General features: G+C 25.8%; 1 protein-coding gene across 4 annotated transcripts in view; it reads left to right on the top strand.

Moving 5' to 3' along the window:
• LOC127280706 (fibrillin-1-like) overlaps nucleotides 1-21,984 on the top strand; it is a 79,177-nt gene that overhangs the window by 34,861 nt on the left and 22,332 nt on the right. For 3 of the 4 annotated variants that reach the window (XM_051303896.1, XM_051303895.1, XM_051303898.1), the window contains exons 3-7: nucleotides 11,693-11,963; nucleotides 14,669-14,820; nucleotides 15,307-15,438; nucleotides 20,890-21,015; nucleotides 21,294-21,551. In XM_051303896.1, coding sequence (XP_051159853.1) covers nucleotides 11,693-11,963; nucleotides 14,669-14,820; nucleotides 15,307-15,438; nucleotides 20,890-21,015; nucleotides 21,294-21,551 — 939 coding nt within the window. The remainder of the gene's footprint in view (nucleotides 1-11,692; nucleotides 11,964-14,668; nucleotides 14,821-15,306; nucleotides 15,439-20,889; nucleotides 21,016-21,293; nucleotides 21,552-21,984) is intronic. The other variant, XM_051303897.1, reaches the window with a different exon arrangement.

Here is a 21,984-nt window from a genome sequence, read left to right as displayed (position 1 = left end):
CGTTATCGTCAGAAATAATGGATATCGTGCTCGTTTCCAAGCAATTTACGTTGACTTTATCGACTTTAACACTCTTCACACAGAAAAGAAGGGGGGGGGCCCTGATCAAAGAAAACTCTTACCTGTCTGCAAAACTAGTTTTGTCTATCAACATCCTGCAATAATAACAGGATTCTTCCAAACAAATTAGTATTTTTCACAAACGATTATATTTTTTATTATTTATAATAATATTTTTATTATTATTATTATAGGTCTTCTCTGTTCAATAAAATAATCCAAAAATAATTTAAAACTGCACGAAAAAAAAGGAATTGCTTTACATCTAATAACTGATGTTTGCTATCAGATCTTAGAAAATTAGTAATCACAGTTAAATTTTTTGCTATGACAACAAAAAAAGTTTGCTACGATATAAACAATATTAGTCTTAATTTTTAAAAATTACAACAAACTTTTTTGACCCCACAGCAAATTTGTTCGCTGTCCCTATATATATATATTACGCCCCCCTGCGTTCTTCGCGTGCCAACCCCCCTGTTTTAATCATTTTTTTTTTAATTTTCCATTGATCTTATTTTTCCAAATGAACCATCTATATTTCAAAGAATTATTATTACAAATTCATTGAAATCTGAATAAATATTATTAGAATTAAAATTATTAAATTTTAATTACTAAATAAATTAATTAATTAATAAATTAATTAAATAATTAATAAATAAATAATTAAATAAATTAAAATCGACATTAAGAAATTATTTTTAAAAATAATTTCAATGAAATTGCCTAAAAACCAATAAATTATTAAAAAGTCTTGAAACGAACATAACCTTTAAATTCAAGTCATTTTTGGCGGGAACTCCACCTCCACTTGCGGCTATATTGAAAGTCTGGAAATTTACATAACCTTAAAATTTATGTCATTTTTGGCGGGAAATACAGAGAGAGAGAGATGAGGGAAGGGGGAAGGACTTACTGCTTTATTAGGGTCTTAAAACAAACATAACCTCTAAATTTAGGTCAATTTTTGGCGGAGGAGGGGAATTGAGAGGAGGGAGGGGGGGACTTGCGGCTATATTCAGAGCCTTAAAACAAACATAACCTCAAAATTTAGGTCATTTCTGGCGGGGGAGGGGAGGGGACTTGCGGCTATATTCAGAGCCTTGAAACGAACATAACCTCAAAATTTAGGAGGGGGGGGGAGTCCCCCCTCAAGAATTCTTGATACAGCGGCGGCGGCGATATCTTTTTGTAATATATACCCCCCTATTTTTGGCGGGAAATACAGAGAGAGATGAGGGAAGGGGGAAGGACTTATAAGCTTTATTAGGGACTTAAAACGAAAATAACCTCAAAATTTAGGTCATTTCTGTCGGGGGAGGGGAGGGGACTTGCGGCTATATTCAGAGTCTTGAAACGAACATAACCTCAAAATTTAGGCCATTTTGGCGGAGGAGGGGAAATGAGAGGAGGGAGGGGGGACTTGCGGCTAAATTCAGAGCCTTGAAACGAACATAACCTCAAAATTTAGGAGGGGGGACTCCCCCCCTCCTAGGTCAAGAATTCTTGAAACAGCGGCGGCGGCGATATCTTTTTGTAATATATATTAGCTAACGTAATTTAATGTGACAGCAAATAATTCGCTGTCAAAGCAAAATTTTTTCTATGCGTGTGAAAAAAAATTTACTTGGAATTTTAATAATTTATTATCCTCTTTTTCAATAATAATTTGTGTAAATAAATCATTTTCTGTGTTTTTTTTTTTTAAATACGAAAGAAAAGTCTAAATTTATATTTTCTTCTTGAGTTTCTTTTTTTTATGAAATAATATTTTCTACTTTATAAACTTTATTAAATTACTTATATACTTTATAAAATTTTGTCCAGGTATTTATTAGGTCACGAGTATAATTTCATTTTTAAATTGTAATAACATTGTCAATATATATATATATATATATATATATATATATTTTCAAATCACAAAAGCAACAAATGCCTTATTCGCCGGAACATAGATTTTGCTTGAAGCAATTTTCTTATCGTTCGTTATAAAGCAAAAATATCGACAGCGATTAAATCGGTCATTCGCTTCTGTTCCATATGGAATTCATTTCCAATATATACCTTTTAATCGATGAATTTTTATTTAGTTGAAATTTTCATTTAATTCAATTTTCATTTAAGAAATTATTTTTTCCAGCTGAATTTTTAAATGAACTCACAAGTTTTACCAAAAATATTCAATGTTTTAAGAATTTCACAAAAAAAAAAACAAATACTGAAACCGTTAACATCTTAAAATCAAAATGCCTTAAAACTAGTGTAATTTTAATCTTAAAACTAGATTAAGTCAATTTTAGGACTTAAAATTATACACTCAAGGCTGAAATTCAGTAAAAATGGTTCTAATGGTTCTAATTCTAATGTTTTAACTCTTTTTTAGTGGAAAACTACTAATTGCTAGTGGAAAACTACTAATTCATGGAGTAAATCGTATTTTTTACTATTTTAAATTAGTAGGCCGATTTAATCCATAAATTAGTAGTTTTCTACTAGCAATTAGTAGTTTTCTACTAAAAAAGAGTTACTAATTCAATTGGTAAACGAATCCGCACTCTTTCAGTAACAGAAAACTATTAATTCACTCCCTAAATCTGAATTAGTGAAAAGTGAACTACTAATTTAAATTAGTAACTAATTTTAACTAATTTTTAGTCACTTTTTACTAAAACTTTAGTAAAAAAAATTTAAAACTACTAAATCAAATATAGTAATATTTTACTAAAAAATAAATAAAAATTCTTACTAATGTGAATTAGTATAGCTCACTTTTCACTATAATTCAAATTTAGATAGAAAGTAAAAAAAAAAATTCTTTACTAATTATTAGGTAAACTTTACTAATTCGATAGTAAAAAAAAATTTCTTTACTATTATATAGTTAAATTTCATCACACTAAAAACAAATACTGAAACCGTTAACATCTTAAATTAAAATGCCTGGAAACTAGTGTAATTTTTATCTTAAAACTAGATTAAGTCAATTGTTAGGACTTAAAATCATACACTCAAGGCTGAAATTCAGTAAAAATGGTTCTAATGTTAACGGTTTTAGTCAAAAGTGAACTGAAAGTAAGTATTATTTTTTAGTGTGTTTATATCAAATATATAAAAATTCATAATAAAAGTTCGGATAAATGAAAATTCAATATATTATTAAAAAAAGGGATTTCTTAAAAAAAACTTTTAACAAATAATAATTATTAGTATTTTCAAAATATGCGCAGAATTTAAATTATTATTTTGCTGTATAATTAACAATAAGTCGAACAATTCTTTTTTTTTAAAAACAAGAAAAATTTTCTGTTTTGTTATGAGAAAATGAAGAATAAAGTGAATATGAAACTGAAATGTAAATTTTAAAGGAGGAAAATTGCAAGCAAGTGTGATTAAAAATTCAAAAGAGGTATTATATACACGCAGAGTGTTGAGAAATAAAAAAAAGAAGAGGAAACAATAGAATTATTCTTCATGCTTAGCCACGTTGGGATAAAGTTGTATGTAAAGTTAAATAACATATATATATATATATGTATATGGAAAGTTCAATGGGGTTTATATATAAATGAATATACGAAAAGGGATTGTATTTTCTCGTTTGTATATATATATGGCTTATCGTCAGAACTTATAATGTTACACTGAGAAACATTGGTTCAATGGTAAAACCACGTTGTGGTCATATTCCTTTTGTGAAACGTCTAAACTCAAATGACAAGCAAAGCTAATAAAATCTGACACTTTCTTTTTAGTTTGCACATCTGTAAATTTGTTGAGACACCTCACCACACTTGTGTTATTTTTAATTTTAAACACATTTTTTTTTTTTCATTTTAGAAAGTTAAAAGCCAATCATTTTCAATTGTAATTATAAAATGTACACTTAGAGAAATATTTTTAGACAAATAAAATTGATTTGAAGCAAATTATTTATTCAACATTTATATTTAATTCAAATAAAAATATTTATTAGTTCAAATAAATATTTATTTGCCAGTACCAAAATAAAAATATAATAAATTTTTGTTTGAATAAAAAAATTCACCTTCAATTAATAAAAAAAAAAAAAAATGATTTTACAATTGAAAAACGAATATATAAAAACTGATAACAAGAGAGAAATTCAGTTATCTTGTAGGAAAAATTTCAAAAAGTTTCAAGGGTGCATAATTTATCATTCCTCATATTGGGCTGTGTGAAAATGTAAAATTTTTGTCGCTCCATCGCAATCAAACTATATATGTGTGTGTGTGTTTCCTGAATGTATAAAATATTTTAAATCAAGAGAATATAAGCCATATCAAAAATGCAAATTATAGAAATTTATTCATGGTCAATAATTAATTTTTCATAACCTTCGTTTTATATGATTCTAATTATTTTATTGAATTCTTTTTTTCTTCGAGAAAATTCTTTTTTAAATAAATCCTATTCATCGTTTCGATGAAAATTGGAACGTCAGTATATCATAATGAATTAATTATTATATAAGAATAACGTTTTTTTTTTTAAAAAAAAAGAACATTTTATTAAAAGGAACTTTTTTTAAGAACTATATTATAAAATTAAATTAATAATTAAGAATTATAAAAAATAATACTTACTTTCAGTTCAATTTTGACTAAAACCGTTAACATTAGAACCATTTTTACTGAATTTCAGCCTTGAGTGTCTGATTTTAAGTCCTAAAATTGACTTAATCTAGTTTTAAGATTAAAATTACACTAGTTTTAAGGCATTTTGATTTTAAGATGTTAATAGTTTCAGTATTTGTTTTTTGTGTGCTGAAAAAAGGATTTGGTATTGACAACCAAACGTTTAGTTGGTATTTAAGCAACTAAAATTTTTTTGTTGAATCAACAAAATTTTAGTTATCCCAATTAAACTTTATAGTTAGGACAATAAAAATCCTTTTTTTTCTAATTTTGGTTGTGTCAAACAAATTTTTATTGAGACAATTAAAATTTTGTTGATTCAACAAAAAAAATTTTGGTTACTTAAATACCAACCAAACGTTTGGTTGTCAATATCACAGAAAATTAAAAGGCATTAAAATAAGCTGCAACGCTTATTATTTTAATCCAATTTTGCTTATTTCAATACCAAAATGGATTAAAATAAGCAAAATTGGATTAAAATAATAAGCGTTGCAGCATATTTTAATGCCTTTTAATTTTCTGTGATAATAACTAATGCTATAGTAACTAACTGTTACCATAGTAACTAATGCCGCAGTAACTAATGCCATAGTAACTAATGCCACAGTAACTAATGCCGCAGTAACTAATGCCGCAGTAACTAATGCCGCAGTAACTAATGCCACAGTAACTAACTGTTATTATAGTAACTAATGCCGCAGTAACTAATGCCGCAGTAACTAATGCCGCAGTAACTAATGCCATAGTAACTAATGCCACAGTAACTAATGCCGCAGTAACTAATGCCATAGTAACTAATGCCACAGTAACTAATGTCATCACAGAAAATTAAAAGGCATTAAAATAAGCTGCAACGCTTATTATTTTAATCCATTTTGGTATTAAAATAAAAATTTTGGTATAAAAATAAAATAAGCTTCAACGCTTTTTATTTTAATCCAATTTTGCTTATTTTAATCCATTTTGGTATTAAATTAAGCAAAATTGGATTAAAATAATAAGCGTTGCAGCTTATTTTAAAACCTTATAATTTTCTGTGTACCAAACCCTTTTTTCAGTGTACTTTAAAAAAAAAACGGTTTTTTTTTTTTTTTTTTTTTTGAAAAAAGAAGTATTTTAGTTTTCAAAAAGAAAAATTCAACTCTTTTTTTTGAGAATAAATTCACGTTCAGAAGAACTGTCAGAGAGTGTGATAAATTTTGAACGGGGCATGAAGGTGTATAGACAGTTTGAAAACTGTTTCTTCCGGTCCAGAATAAAAGATTGATGGGGAAAGATAAATTTTTTTTTTCTTTTTTGAGCTCAACAAGTGCGCATATATATATATGAAAATAGTGGAATATTCCCTTTAAAAGCAAATCGCTTATTAAATTACCATCTACATATAGTGTTTATCATCCCGTTTGGATGTTGATCAATGATATAACAGTTCTCGCGTTGATATAATTTGCGATCTTCACACTCTTGTGGACATGTGATGAGAGAGAAAGAGAGACCCTATATCCAATACTATGTAAACGTAATTCTTCCTTGATAAGAATCTCATATTTTAAGTGGCGCTTATACACATGAATCGTTCAGCTACCTGAATTTTAAATCGCCAATCAATGGTTTGATTAATCGATTGGTATATACAGGAAAGTTACATCAGAGTTTTGCATTAAAAAAAAAATTTTTTTTTTCTGAAGATGAACTCTTTTTTTTTCCAATTGGAACAAAACTTGTTTTCTCGTTAATTACTTGATTTCGAAAATTAATAGTCTGCTGAATATATAAATTCACAAAATTGTTAGGCAAAAAAAAAAAAATCAACCTCGTAGAAAATTAAAAAAAAAATATTATTAACACTGGGAAAAAAATTATTTTATTCCTTACTTTTATTATCAAATAAATTATATATTTAATTATTATTACTATTTTTAGTATTATTATTATTATTAATATTGTTATTAGTATTATTAATTACTTGTTTTAATTACAGAAATTATTTACTAAATATATTAATTAATAGTCAAGTAAAATTCTAAATTTGAATTATAGTGAAAAGTGAGCTACTACTCTCTAAATCTGAATTAGTAAAAATGTTTACTAATTTGAATTAGTGACTCACTTTTTGCTTTATAATTAGTTAAATTTTACTAATTGTTAGTAACTGTTACTAATAATAATTAGTGAAATTTTACTAATTCAGAAGCAAAAAGTGAGTCACTAATTCAAATTAGTAAACATTTTTACTAATTCAGATTTAGAGAGTAATTTAAATTAGTAAGAATTTTTACTAAATTTTTAGTAAAATATTACTATTTGATTTAGTAGTTTTAATTTTTTTTTACTAAAGTTTTAGTAAAGAGTGACTAAAAATTAGTGAAAATTCTTACTAATTTAAATTAGTAGTTCACTTTTCACTAATTTCGATTTAGAGAAGATTATTTGAATAAAATAAATTTTTTTTTTTAAGTTTCTTTTTAATACATAAAATTAGATATATAAAAATGATTTTTATGAATAAGGAAATTTAGAGTAAAGAGTGAAACTAAATCACAATTATTATTTATAAGTGGTATTTGTAGTGGTTTTAGTTAAGTATAAAGTAAAGCGATTCAAGGCGTACCACAAGTAAGTTAACGTGGTTGTATTAAGCACACGAGAAACGATGAAAGGCCATCGATAAAGGTCTTCTCGAATTTGTGAAGTACGTAAACAGCAAGAACGTATATATATATATGTAGTCTTTGCGGGAAATCGGAAATTCAATATTATAAATTTCCCACACGACATGAGAATTAACATTAATACTTATTTAATTTTTTTTTTGCAAGTTAAATTTTTTTTTTTTTAATTCAAATAAACATTTGTTGAATTTAAAAAAAAAACATTATTTTAATTTGCAAAAAAATGTTTACATTATTATACTACAATTTTATTAAAAAAAAATTTTAAATTCGATTTTTGTTTTTTAATTTCAAATTTTTATTACAATTTTTTTTTTTTTTTTTATTTATTGGAACAAATTATTCACATTTTCTGCGTGTGTAGTTGTAATATTGTTTGAACATATATGAATTGAAAAATTTAAATTTATAATATCATAAGGGTCTCTGTTTTTATGCCACAAAAAATAAAAATTGAAAACTTAAATGGGTGGCTTATATGATGATTTTAATCAGAAATGAAGATGCTTCTAGGAAAAAAATATGACGTTCGTTAAACACTTTCATCGAACATTTATGGCGCGATACTAAAAAAAAAAAACACAAACAAACAAAAAAAGGAATTTTTTTTTCCCGATGTGCGAATATCGGAAATTGTTACGACATATATACTCTTGGGCTTTCAATAAAGAGGATCGAGGTCGTGTGTATATACTATATTTATATATACGTTATACGACGAAAATACAAAACTCGAAAAATAAGCTTCATCGAACTTGTACAGGCAGGAAATATCGAACCGCGCGTATATATATATGTATATACAACCAAAAAAGGGGCTTTTTTTCAATTTTTTTTTTTCTTCTATTTTTATTTCTCACTATGTCGACGAGTCTTTCGAGATTGAATTTTCAGGGGTGGATAAGAGAGCGATTTTTTTTTTTTTTTTTATCTTTTAATCCCAAGCGTGTAAGCTCAGCTGTGCAAACCTAGTGCTTTCTCCGCGTACACTTTTTGATATCGATATAGGTTTCGATTTGATGCTTTTTGAGATGCGGTGTACAAGATATCACTATTCTATAAATAAAAAAAAAATCATTTTTCTCCACCTTTTTTTTTTTTTTTGTTATACCTGCGGAAATTTGAGACAATTTTTTCTCTTTTTAATGAGAAGCAATTTTTAAATATAATTGAAAAAAAAATGCAACAAAACTTTTTAATTATTAAAAAAAAAAAATTTAATGAAATTTTTATAATGAAAAATTATTATTATGAGTGCATCATTTCACCTTTCTTATATTAACGTTTTTCAGGGAGAAAATGAAAAATTGTTCATTTTTCTCAAGTTTATTGTATGAAGAATTTTTATTACCTTATATTAAAAAAAAAAAAAAAACAAAGAAGAAAAAACAACTTTAAAAAATTTAACGAATTTAAGAAATTCTAACATCTTTATGTATATTTTAAAGAATTTTTCTAACGGAAGAATTCGAAATATATTTTAAATCTGAATTAGTAATAAATTTTTGTATTAGCAAAAATTTTTAACTTATTTTTTATTTAGTAAAACTAATTTTTTGAATTAATAAAATTTAATCAATTAATAGTAAAAAAAAAAATGTTTTTACTATAAAATTAGTAAAATTGAACTATATTAATACTGAAAAATATATTTTTATTATCGAATTCATCACACTAAAGAATAATACTTACTTTCAGTTCACTTTTGACTAAAACCGTTAACATTAGAGCTATTTTTACTGAATTTCAGCCTTGAGTGAATGATTTTAAGTCCTAAAATTGACTTAATCTAGTTTTAAGATTAAAATTACACTAGTTTTAAGGCATTTTATTTTTAAGATGATAACGGTTTCAGTATTTGTTTTTGGTGTGATGAAATTTAACTACTCTCTAAATCTGAATTAGTAAAAATGTTTACTAATTTAAATTAGTGACTCATTTTTTGCTTTAGAATTAGTTAAATTTTACTAATTGTTAGTAAAGGTTACTAATAATTAGTAAAATTTTACTAATTCAGAAGTAAAAAGTGAGTCACTAATTCAAATTAGTAAACTTTTTTACTAATTCAGATTTAGAGAGTATATAATAGTAAAGAAATTTTTTTTTACTATCGAATTAGTAAAGTTTACCTAATAATTAGTAAAGAATTTTTTTTTACTTTCTCTCTAAATCTGAATTAGTGAAAAGTGAACTACTAATTTAAATTAGTAAGAATTTTTATTTATTTTTTAGTAAAATATTACTATATTTGATTTAGTAGTTTAAAATTTTTTTTACTAAAGTTTTAGTAAAAAGTGACTAAAAATTAGTTAAAATTAGTTACTAATTTAAATTAGTAGTTCACTTTTCACTAATTCAGATTTAGGGAGTGAATTAATAATTTTCTGTTACTGAAAGAGTGCGGATTCGTTTACCAATTGAATTAGTAACTCTTTTTTAGTAGAAAACTACTAATTGCTAGTAGAAAACTACTAATTGCTACACGGAGAAAAATGGAAAAACGAATAAAGTAACTTTTACTACTTTAAAAGTAAAATTGGACCTGTCCGAAGTTTCTGCGCATCTCTGGCAACTTTTACTCGAAAAATAGTAAAATTGACTATTTCTGTAGTAAATTTTACTGTTTCCGTAGTAATTTTTACTATTTCTGAAGTAAATTTTACTATTTTTGGAGTAAAAGTTGCCAGAGATGCGCAGAAACTTCGGACAGGTCCAATTTTACTTTTAAAGTAGTAAAAGTTACTTTTTCTTTTTTTCCGTGTAGTAGAAAACTACTAATTGCTAGTTGAAAACTACTAATTTATGGATTAAATCGGCCTATTAATTTAAAATAGTAAAAAATACGATTTACTCCATGAATTAGTAGTTTTCCACTAGCAATTAGTAGTTTTCCATTAAAAAAGAGTCAAAACTGTTACTAATTCAATTTGGTAAACGAATCCTCACTCTTTCATTAGTAGAAAACTACTAATTCGGATTTAGAGACTTTGAATTAGTAAAAAAGTTAACTAATTATTAGTAAAGAAAATTTTTTTACTATTGAATTAGTAAAATTTGACTATAATAGATTTAAAGTTGTTATAGTTAATTGTTAAAGTACGGCAAATTTTTTTCAGTGCACCTCTAAATCTGAATTAGTAAAAATTTTTATTAATTTAAATTAGTGACTCACTTTTTGCTTTAGAATTAGTTAAATTTTACTAATTGTTAGTAAAAATTAGTAATTAGTAAAATTTTACTAATTGTTAGTAAAAATTAGTAATTAGTAAAATTTTACTAATTGTTAGTAAAAATTAGTAATTCGTAAAATTTTACTAAGAATAAAATATTTTTATCATCGTTTTAGTAAAATTGAACGATTTAAAAGTAAAGAAAAATATTTTCTCCTATTGAATTAGTTTTGAACTTATTAGTAAATTTAGAGAGTATGAAAAACTATTTTCAGAAGACATCTAAATAAATTAAAGAATTATAAAATAAGGAAATAAAATAAAGCTGCGCCTATAAGTGAGGCTTAGTTGAAAAAAAAAACCCTTCAGTGAATACAAATTGACGCATATATAGATTATAATTGACTGAATGCGTCAAGCCTAATGGACACTGAGAATTATAATCGACTCTATAAATAATCTCAAGAACTGAACTTCCCCATTGATTCTCGAATCTCGTTCTTTTTTTTTTGAAATCAAAGAAACGGACCAATCGGAATTTATTGTTGCATTATATTGTGCGCTAAGTTTTGCCTAGCATCGATATAAATTTTGCTAAGGTCATGTATAAATGCATTATAGCACATGATATATATCGTATAAGTTTATATGTGACCTCTGTATATATATATATATATATATATATATGCGTTCGAGGATGACGCATATGTTATGCTTGTAGCCTGTCATCTTATTCTGATATTCTATTCGAAAGCATGACAGGCGATCCTTGCCAGAATCGATATAGTTGAGAGATGAATTTATGACTCTATTATTACGTCCTTCCATGGGACACTTTGCCATTGGATATCCTTTTGACGGATAGTATACAGTTTTTCTCACGATTTTTCTTTTTTTTGAAAAGAGAAAATAAATCTTCATTTTTTTTTTTTTGGTGAATTTCTTCTATTTTTGGAAAAGTGTGACTTTTTTTGTAAAAATAATAATAATAATTAATTTCTGTTCACTATTGAATAAATTAGAATTGATTGGCCTTAAAAAAAATTTTTGCTTTGACTTTTTTTTTAAAAAAAGAAATGAGAATAATTAATAGTTGAGAAATTTTTGCTATATATTTGTGTTACAGGTGGAAAAGCAAGTAAATTTCGTAACGATCTTCTGCTTTTAGACGATCCAACAACGACAGACGCAACGAAGAAACGTTTTCAATCTGGTAAAAAGAATGTTGAGCACAAGAAAGTAAAGAAAGGAAAGAGGAAGAAACTGAATTTAGACATAACTTTGACGAACATGAACGAGACTTTAGCTTCGAAGCTCGATGTAAGCTGCTCTAAAGGAAAAGGTCTCTTTAATGCTCCTCCTTATCTGCAAAATGCTCGCGCACCAAAGATTGTAAGGTATTAATATAAAAACAAACTTCTTGAATATATAATAATAATAATTTAAAAAAAAAATATTATTTTATTAAAAAAATATATTATTATTTTATTAAAATAATAATAATTTCAGAAAAAAAATTTATATTTTAGTTCTAACATTTCGATTATTAATTACATTAAAAAAATTCCATAAAAACACTCAGAGAAATGGTATATTTGTCTACTAATTCATTTATTTGTTGCATAAAGATATTTTTTATTTCATTAAAATAAAAAATTTATTTGAGCCAAAGAAAAATTTATTTCTGATAAAGAAAATTTTTATTTACGCCAAATAAATAAGTTAGTAGGCTCTAAGACAAATATTTGTTTATTTAATTCAAATATATTTTATTTGGTTCAAATAAATCATTTCTCTGGGTGAAAAAAAAAGAATGGGATACATAATTATTAGTGAGAATTTTCATTTTCAACAATTTTATTAAATATAATTATTTTTTACACAAATTTTCATTTTTCGAATTAACATTTGTCTGAATTTCTTTTTTTAAAGAATTTTTAATTAATATAATTTTTAGACACTTAATTTTTACACTCAGAGAAATGGTATATTTGTCTACGAGCCTACTAACTCATTTATTTGTTGCAAATATATTTCATTTCATTGAAATAAAAAATTTATTTGAGCCAAAGGAAAATTTATTTCTGACAAATAAAGTTTTTATTTACGCCAAATAAATAAGTTAGTAGGCTCTGAGACAAATATACGTTTATTTAACTCAAATATATTTTATTTGGTTCAAATAAATCATTTCTCTGAGTGTATTTGGTAGAATTTTTAAAACACCGAATTTCACATTTGTCCGAAATTATAAATGGCCGAAAAAATAATCTACAGAAAGATTTCGGCGCAATTTTTAAAATCCACCAATCAACATTTTTTTTTTTTTTTTTTTTTGACAACTTTTGATTGGTGGATTTTAAAAAACGCGGCTAAATCTTTCTGTCGATTGTTTCTTCGGCCATTTGCAATTTCGGATAAATAAAAATTCGGCGTTTTAAGAATTCTTGTTAAGTAAAAAATTTGTTTGAAAATTAATTCTGTTAAATGTTAATTCGAAAAATAAAAAGAGCCATACATTTTTTATTCGCTACTTTTTGCTAAAGACTTTGGCATTATTCCCGAGTCATTATCTGGCAAATTTTTTTTTTCGAAAATTTTTTCCCAGTTTTAGTGAGTGTAGCTCAGCATCCGCTGGACCAATCAAAAAGTGCGCCATACATTTTTTGTTCGAGACTTTTTGCTCAATTTTTTGGCATTATTCCCGAGTCATTATCTGGAAAATTTTTTTTTTCGAAAATTTTTCCCCAGTTTTAGTGAGTGTAGCTCAGCATCCGCTGGACCAATCAAAAAGTGCGCCATACATTTTTTGTTCGAAACTTTTTCCCTATTTTATTGGTGGTATTCCGGAGCGATTATCTCGCAAATTTAATTTTTTGAAAATTTTTCCACAATGTTTTTTAATGTAGCTCAGCATCCGCTGGACCAATCAAAAAGTGGGCCAAACATTTTTTATTCGCTACTTTTGGCTAAAGACTTTGGCATTATTCCCGAGTCATTATCTGGCAAATTTTTTTTTTCGAAAATTTTTCCCCAGTTTTAGTGAGTGTAGCTCAGCATCCGCTGGACCAATCAAAAAGTCCGCCATACATTTTTTGTTCGAGACTTTTTGCTCAATTTTTTGGCATTATTCCCGTGCGATTATCTCGCAAATTTAATTTTTTGAAAATTTTTCCACAATGTTTTTTAATGTAGCTCAGCATCCGCTGGACCATTCAAAAAGTGCGCCATACATTTTCTCTTCAGAACTTTTTGACTATTTTTCTGGTGGTATTCCCAAACAATTATCTCGAAAATTTAATTTTTCGAAAATTTTTCCAAATTTGTTTTCTAGTGTAGCTCAGCATCCGCTGGACCAATCAAAAAGTGGGCCATACATTTTTTATTCGCTACTTTTTGCTAAAGACTTTGGCATTATTCCCGAGTCATTATCTGGGAAATTTTTTTTTTCGAAAATTTTTTCCCAGTTTTAGTGAGTGTAGCTCAGCATCCGCTGGCCCAATCAAAAAGTTCGCCATACATTTTTTGTTCGAGACTTTTTGCTCAATTTTTTGGCATTATTCCCGAGCGATTATCTCGAAAATTTAATTTTTTGAAAATTTTTCCACAATGTTTTCTAGTGTAGCTCAGCATCCGCTGGACCAAACAAAAAGTGCGTTATTCATTTATTGTTCCCGACTTTTTCCCTATTTTATTGGTGGTATTCCGGAGCGATTATCTTGCAAATTTAATTTTTCTAAATTTTTTCCTTTCGTCTAAAAAATAACTATATTTAATAAAATTGTTTAAAATGAAAATTTTGTTTAATTTTGTTTAAAAAATAAATTCTGACAAATGTTAATTCGAAAAATGAAAATTTGTGTAAAAAATAACTATATTTAATAAAATTGTTTAAAATGAAAATTTTAACTAATGTTTTTTTAATGGGATAATCATGCGCCCCCAAAAGAATCGATAATCAAATAATTGTTTTATTTTATTTTTTTTCTAAAAACTGATAACATCTGGAATATTTCAAATAGTAATAAAATAATTTTTTTTCTCCCATATTTACATATATGAGTATTTTCAAAAAAATATAATAAAATTTGTTTATATATAGAAGGAAAAATGTGGTTTCATCGAAGAAAAATTACCTTGTTGCTGTATACGAATGTGTGGAAGGATACATTTTGAAGGATCCAATGGCAGATCGCATGTTTTGTAGCAAACGAAATTGGTTGGGAACGATGCCAGAGTGTATTAAAGAAGAAGGTAAGTTCAAATAATACAAATTTTCTTCGAAAGAAGAATAAAAGAAAATAGAAAATATTTTTTTTTTCACAAAATTAACGATTAACAAAAATTTTCTAATTTAAAAATAAAATATTAAATAAAATTTGTAATTAGTGAATTTTTCTTAATTTATTTTCTCATGAGAAGAAAAAAAAAAAAAAATTGATTTGATCGCAATTTCTCCACTAATTGAGTCAATAATTTCGCGAGTTCATTTTACTATGAGGCGACGTTTGATTGGAAACTGACAGGAAGAAGAAATATTACATCGCTTATTTCTAGAGATAGGCGTCACTGACTTTATCGTTGATCTGAAAAAAAAAAAATTTATATGCATCGCGAGAAGTCGAATGAACTACAAAGTCGGATTATTTCCTGACTGGAAAGATCCATTCACATGATGATCTTAAGGCGTTTATATATAAAGATATATGTGTGTGTGTGTGTGTGTGTGTATTGTTTCAGAATCGCTTCAAGAAAATGTTAGACGCTGCGTACCAGACAACGGTGGGTGCGACCATATCTGTGAGGACAACCCCTCTGGGATTCAATGCTCCTGCTATGATGGTTATCGTGCAAATGGAACATCATGTCTCGGTAATCCTCATTTTCTAAATATAATTTCATTCGAAACAAGAGTAAAATATCATTTTTTATAATAATTGTTTATATTATATAATTATTTAATATTTTAATTTAATATATTTTATTGTGACGCGTCGCAAAGAAAGGGACCTTGGAAGCAAAAAATTATAGGTTATGTTTTCCATAATAACGATTCTATCACAAAATTTTACGATCTCATATACCAAACCAAAAATTTCAGTATTATACCAGAGTTAACTACTGGCGCAGTACTGGTTCAGTATTGGCTGCCCAGGCTGGGCAGTCTGTACTGAACCAGTACTGGTATTTTCATTGTATCAGTACTGTTGCAGTACCACCCTCCCAGTACTGGCAAACCAGTACTAAGCCGATATTGAGCCAGTATTGGCTCAAATAGATTTTCTTTTTGATTAATACAACCCAAGAAGCACGTAATATATCCTCAATATCAAGGTAATATTACACGTGAGATTCGTAATATAACGCTGTAATATTACAGTAATCTTACAGTGATCTTAAAATGTCCGCCTCAAGGTAATATTACCGGGAATATTACTGTAATATTAACGGTAATATTACAGTAATATTACAGACTGATTTGAGTTATTCATAAAGCATAAAAAACGTTAATATATTATAAGTCAATTTGGCTTGTTGGTAAAACTCTGGACTCGTGTGCTTTGAGTTCGGGGTTCGATTCCCTGGATGGGTAGATTTTTTTCGTAAAGAAATGTTCCCATAATATTACTGTAATATTCTCTTGTAATATTACCTTAATATTACGGTATAATATTACTGCAATATTACTGTAATATTACCTTAATATTAGCGCGTAATATTACAGTAACATTACCGGTAATATTACCTTGAGGCGGACATTTTAAGATCACTGTAAGATTACTGTAATATTACAACGTTATATTACGAATCTTACATGTAATATTACCTTGATATTGAGGTTATATTACGTGCTTCTTGGGAAGTTTACAAAAAGTTCTGAGAGTGAACCTGATGAATCTTTTTTGTTGAAATATTTTGTTTATAAAAATTTGTTCACTTTGATTTTATTTTTAAAAATTAAAAGTTATTTTATTTTGCTTTTTTGTATGGGTAAAATTATTTAAACAAAAAGTTTCCTGAGACTAATTCCAAAACATTTTGCAAGTTTTTTTTTATTGTTTTCAGATATGCAATAAACCAAAAAAAAAAAAACCAAACTAAAAATAAATAAAATTCTTTATAAAAAAATTAATAATTTTTAAAATAAAAATTTTTTAAAAATTTTCTTGTCAGCACTTGTTAAAAATTAAAAAACAATTTTTATTTTCTTAAAAAAGTTTTTCAAAAATTTATTTTTGATGCAAATAATTAAAGTGAATAATAAAATAATTAAATAGCTAATTGTATAATTATATACATTATAATTATTTTATAAAAATTTTTATTATTACTGAATATTGTTTTTATATATTATAAAAACTTTGGTTTTATATAATAAACATATTTTTGAATTTATTTTTTTGATTTTTTAAAATAATAACTTGCAATATATATTATAATTAATAAAGAATAAAAATTCTTGGTGTTTTCGATTTTATATATAATAAAATAATAATTAGTTAGTTGACTAATTTAATTAACCCCTTCGCAGTCGAGAAGTGGGCCCAAAATGTCAGTAAATTTTTGAATGACCAAAATTTGTGCAAACGTGTATACTATGGTATTTAAGGTCGCTGATTACGATTCCAAAGTCAGATTTTAGAAATTCAAAATGGCGGAGCCAATATGGCGGACGATTTTTCCAAAAAATGGAAAAAATGATTTAAAAATACTTAAAAATTGTTAAACGGGGGTTTTTGGGGTCGCTGATTACGAATCTAAAGTGAGATTTCAAAAATTCAAAATGGCGGAGCAAACATGGCAGCCAATTTTTTTAAAAAATTGCAAAAATGATTTAAAAATACTTAAAAATTATTAATCAGGGGTTTTGAGGGTCGCTGATTACGAATCTATAGTTAGATTTCAAAAATTCAAAATGGCGTTACCAATGTGGCAGATAATTTTCTAAAAATTTAAAAATTAATTAAAATTACTTAAAATCTGTTGCTCAGCGGGTATTTTGAACGTCGCTGTTTACGATATTCAAGTCAGATTTTGAAAATTCAAAATAGCATATAGTATGGGTGTGATTATTATTGTATCCATTTTGAATTTTGAAATTTTGTAATTCTGACATCAAATTAGACATCAGCGACCCTAAAAACCCCCGAGTAACGAGTTTCAAGCGAATATGGTCAATTTTCAAAATGTTTGGTCGCCAATACTGGGTGCCAGTACTGCGCCAGTATTTGCCAGTACTGCGCCAGTACTGCGCCATTAGTAAATTTTTGATTGTGTATATTTTTTGATTTGAAAAATCTGTATAAAAATTATGGAATTTTTTGTATTTTAGCAAAAATGTGACATAATGAAGCGCTTTATAATAGAAAATAAAAAATATAATAAATTATTATTTAAAATTTTAAAGATAGTTATACACAGCCTTGATGAGAGAATTTTAACGCATAGTGAAATATGAGACAAGAGAAAGGAATTAATGTTCTAAAGATGATAATCGCGTGGAACATCTTGTAGGTTGCTAACACGAATCAGATCTTTAAAAGACGTGCTCATGGTTCTTGAGATAATGGAATAAGATGATACTTTGCTGGGAACAAGGTGGAAGGTGGGTGAGGGGGGGGGGGAGATTTTCTGTTCTCTTCTGAAATTCAAGCAGCTTCATCTACATCAAAAATATATGCTAATTGGTGTCATACCTCTCAAAATATAAGTACTCTCTCTCTACATATATAACATTCATTTTACAAATTAGTTCAACATAAAAAATAATACATATATGATAAATAATAATAACAATTATTATTATTATTATTATTTTTTATGTCAAAAGAGTCTGATTGGGAAAAAATAAATTTTGTTTAAAAAAATGTTTTGATTAAACAAAATGTATTGTTGTGAAAAATTTTTTTTTTATTATTTCTTGATCTGCATACAAAATAATATACAATGATTATAATTTGGTTTTTTAATTTTTTTGTTAAGTAAAAAAAATTGATTGATATTGATGTATTTAAATGATATGAAAATATTTTTTTATAAAAAAAAAAATTATAAAGTATCAAGTGCATTACCAAACAAGAACATGTCTGGCATTTTGCTAATCGTCCCAAAGGGATTTAAGCGCCAGGAGCATTGTATACTAATCTAAAACAGAATCTCCTTTATACCGAAAGGATAGAGGGGAACGGGAGACGAAGAAGATGTAGAGAGATCTATTTTGTATGGTATCCTAAGTATTTCGATAGAGAAACACACGTGCACTATTTTCTTGTTGACTATACAACGAAAAAAAAAATAAAATATTTTATTGTACTGCAAAATTTATTCATTGTAAAAAAATATTATGATTAGCAAATTTTCTATGTAAATAGTAGTAAAAAGTAAATTTTATCAGTAGTAGAAACAAATTTTAGTCAGACATTTCATATTCTTGTTATATTTATTTTTAAAAAGACATTTTTTTAAAATTTGTAGAATTAGTAGTAAAAGTCAATTGTAGCCAGACAAAATTCTTATAAATTTCTATATGTAAATAGTCAAAGTAAATTTTAGTCATTATTATTATTTTATTATTATTTAATAATAATAATAATAATAATTTAATAGTATTTATTATTTTAAAATAATATTTTCAATCTTGTAAATATTTAGGCATAAAAAATAAATAAATCAAATTTTAACTGTAAAGGTATTATTTTGTATTTTCAAAATTATTAAATTCGAATTAGTCAGTAATTCTTTTTAAATTATTACAATTTTTATTTGTATCATTTAAAAAATACATTTTTTGAAATTTGGAGTAAAAAAATATTTATTTGATTCAAATATTAGATTTATTATCAAATAAATATTTAATTGAACAATTTTTATTTGAATTAAAATAAATTTTATTTGAATCAATATTTTCTGTATCTAAAATAAATTTGATTCAAATAATAATTATTTGATATAGAAATAAATATTTAATAATAGTCAAGTAATCGAGTTAATTTGAATCAATAAAAAAGTTTTTTAAGTAGTAAAAATAAATTTTAGTCAGACGATTGAAATTTGTGTATTATTATTATTATTTGTAATAAAGGGAGATGTAGTCAGATTTGAACAATTTTTAAAGGTTTTTCTGCTCAGAAAATTATTGTAATTTTTTCAGTAGTAGAAACAAATTTTAGTCAGACATTTCATATTTTTGTTATAAGTAATTATTAATATCGTTTTATTAACACTATATATTTTCAATTTTATATTATATTTTATATATATGATTCATTAAATTTAGTAATATTATTCAATAATTTAGCATAACTTGAAATGAAAATTATGAAATTTAGTTCAATTAAACTTTATCATTATATCAATATATAATTACAATTATATATCGTCACTAATAGATTTGCAATAATAATAACCATTTCTATAAAATGAATTAATATATTAATAAAATGAATTTAAAATTTATTTCTGTATTTAATATATTTTTTTTTATCGACGTATAAATATTATATGAAATTTTTCATTTAAAAATTAATGAAAAACTAATTTTATAGAGTTGAAAAATTGATATGAATGAAACACACCCTCTCGAAAATTAACGATCGTGTATATATAGCTGGAAGGAAAAGGTTAGATTATTAGATCCTCGCCTCATTTCGTTTACAGTGTTGCGGTATAGTGCACTTACAGCAATTCCGTTCACTGATTTAACGGAAATTGGATGTCTGAAGTGTTAGAAACTTAAAATTGTTCATGGAATTATTTTTCATTGAAATTTTTAGACATTGATTTATTTCCCCCCCCCCTCCCCCTTTCTTTTATTTCTATTTTATTAAAAAAAAAAATTAGAATTTATATTTTTATTTTTCAAAAACGAATTTTTCGATTATTTTTATTTTACAAAAAAATGAAAATTCGTGACAAAAAAAATTTTAATTTAATTTATTTTTTATGATCTCTTAATTGAAAAATTACCTCTAGAAATATTTTTAATAAAGAATTTATTCGCACAAAATGACAGTTGCAGAGATAATAATTTTCAAATAAAATAAAAAATATATAAGATCTGATCTGGAATTTATGTACGCGTGCAAGATCAGCATTTATGGTAATGTCTATATATATATATGTATATCAAATTCGTCTCATCTGGAGGGAAACGAAATAATTTTTTTTTTTTTTCCGAATAAAATAATCATAAATTGAAAAAGAAAAAACCTTTTTTTTTCTCGTTACTATTTTGTTTATTGTGAGGAAAAAAGAATTGTGAAATAAATATATATGTTCATATAGTGGAAGTAAATCTATGAAGCGCAATTTTTCTTTTTTAAGATATCGATGAGTGCAACGAAGGGACGTCTGGTTGTTCGCACATTTGTCACAACGATCGAGGATCTTTTCATTGTAAATGTCCCAATGGATTTTCATTGGACGCAGAGGATGCTCATTCTTGTCTCGGTATGTTCTTTTTTTTTTTTTTTTTATAATATAACACAGTCGCAAAAGTTATCCAATTTTTATATAACTCGCGGTCCTCAGTTTCTTTGCGGTTAATTACGAAAAAACTAATTTTAACTCTAATTGAACGAGGTGCGATTTTATCAATTTGGTTCTACTTTTTAATGAGTTTTCTTACGCAATTTTTTTTACCAATGAAAAATGTTTTGGTAAAAATTAAAAATTTAATTTTAAAATTGTTTAAAAATTTTTTTTTAAAATAAAATTTATTTATATAGACATAAATGAATGTTTGACAAATAATGGACGTGGACCATGTCAAGATACTTGTACAAATTTTGATGGCGGTTATCAGTGTAGTTGTATGAAAATACCGGGATATAAATTGTCATTGGATAATCATACCTGCGAGGACATTAACGAGTGTGAAGAAAATAATGCAGGATGTTCACAAATTTGCATGAACACACCAGGAAGTGTATTTTGTTTATGTAACGATGGATTTATCTTGGAGGAAAATTCTAAAATGTGCCAAGGTATATATAGCATAAATTATGTATAGCAATTGTTTAGAAAGAAAATATATATAAATTTACATATATGCGGGCACATTGCCAGGATTATAAATTTTGTAATTTAATCTGTTTTTTTTTTTATTCTAATTTTTTATGCTACGCACAATATAATTATTTATCATTTTTTTTTTTTTTGAACGCATGAATAAGTTCTAAAACAAATTTGTTAGAAATTATATTTCATAGAAATTTAATCAGCAAAATTTTAATTTTTCCAGAAAGTCAAATTTAATCAAATTTTAATTTGGTATAGAAAATTAATTTGATCGAATTTTAATTTCACTTAAATCCAATTTGATCGAATTTTAATTTAGCAGAAAATTAATTTGATCGAATTTTAATTTTACTTAAATCCAATTTGATCGAATTTTAATTTGCCACAAATTAAATGTGA

Source organism: Leptopilina boulardi, unplaced genomic scaffold, assembly GCF_019393585.1.
Source record: "Leptopilina boulardi isolate dan_hultmark-lab unplaced genomic scaffold, ZJU_Lbou_2.1 LbouV2_249, whole genome shotgun sequence".
Lineage (NCBI taxonomy): Eukaryota > Metazoa > Arthropoda > Insecta > Hymenoptera > Figitidae > Leptopilina > Leptopilina boulardi.
Note: the sequence above shows the minus strand (reverse complement) of the source record. Positions and strands in the feature narration are given on the sequence as shown.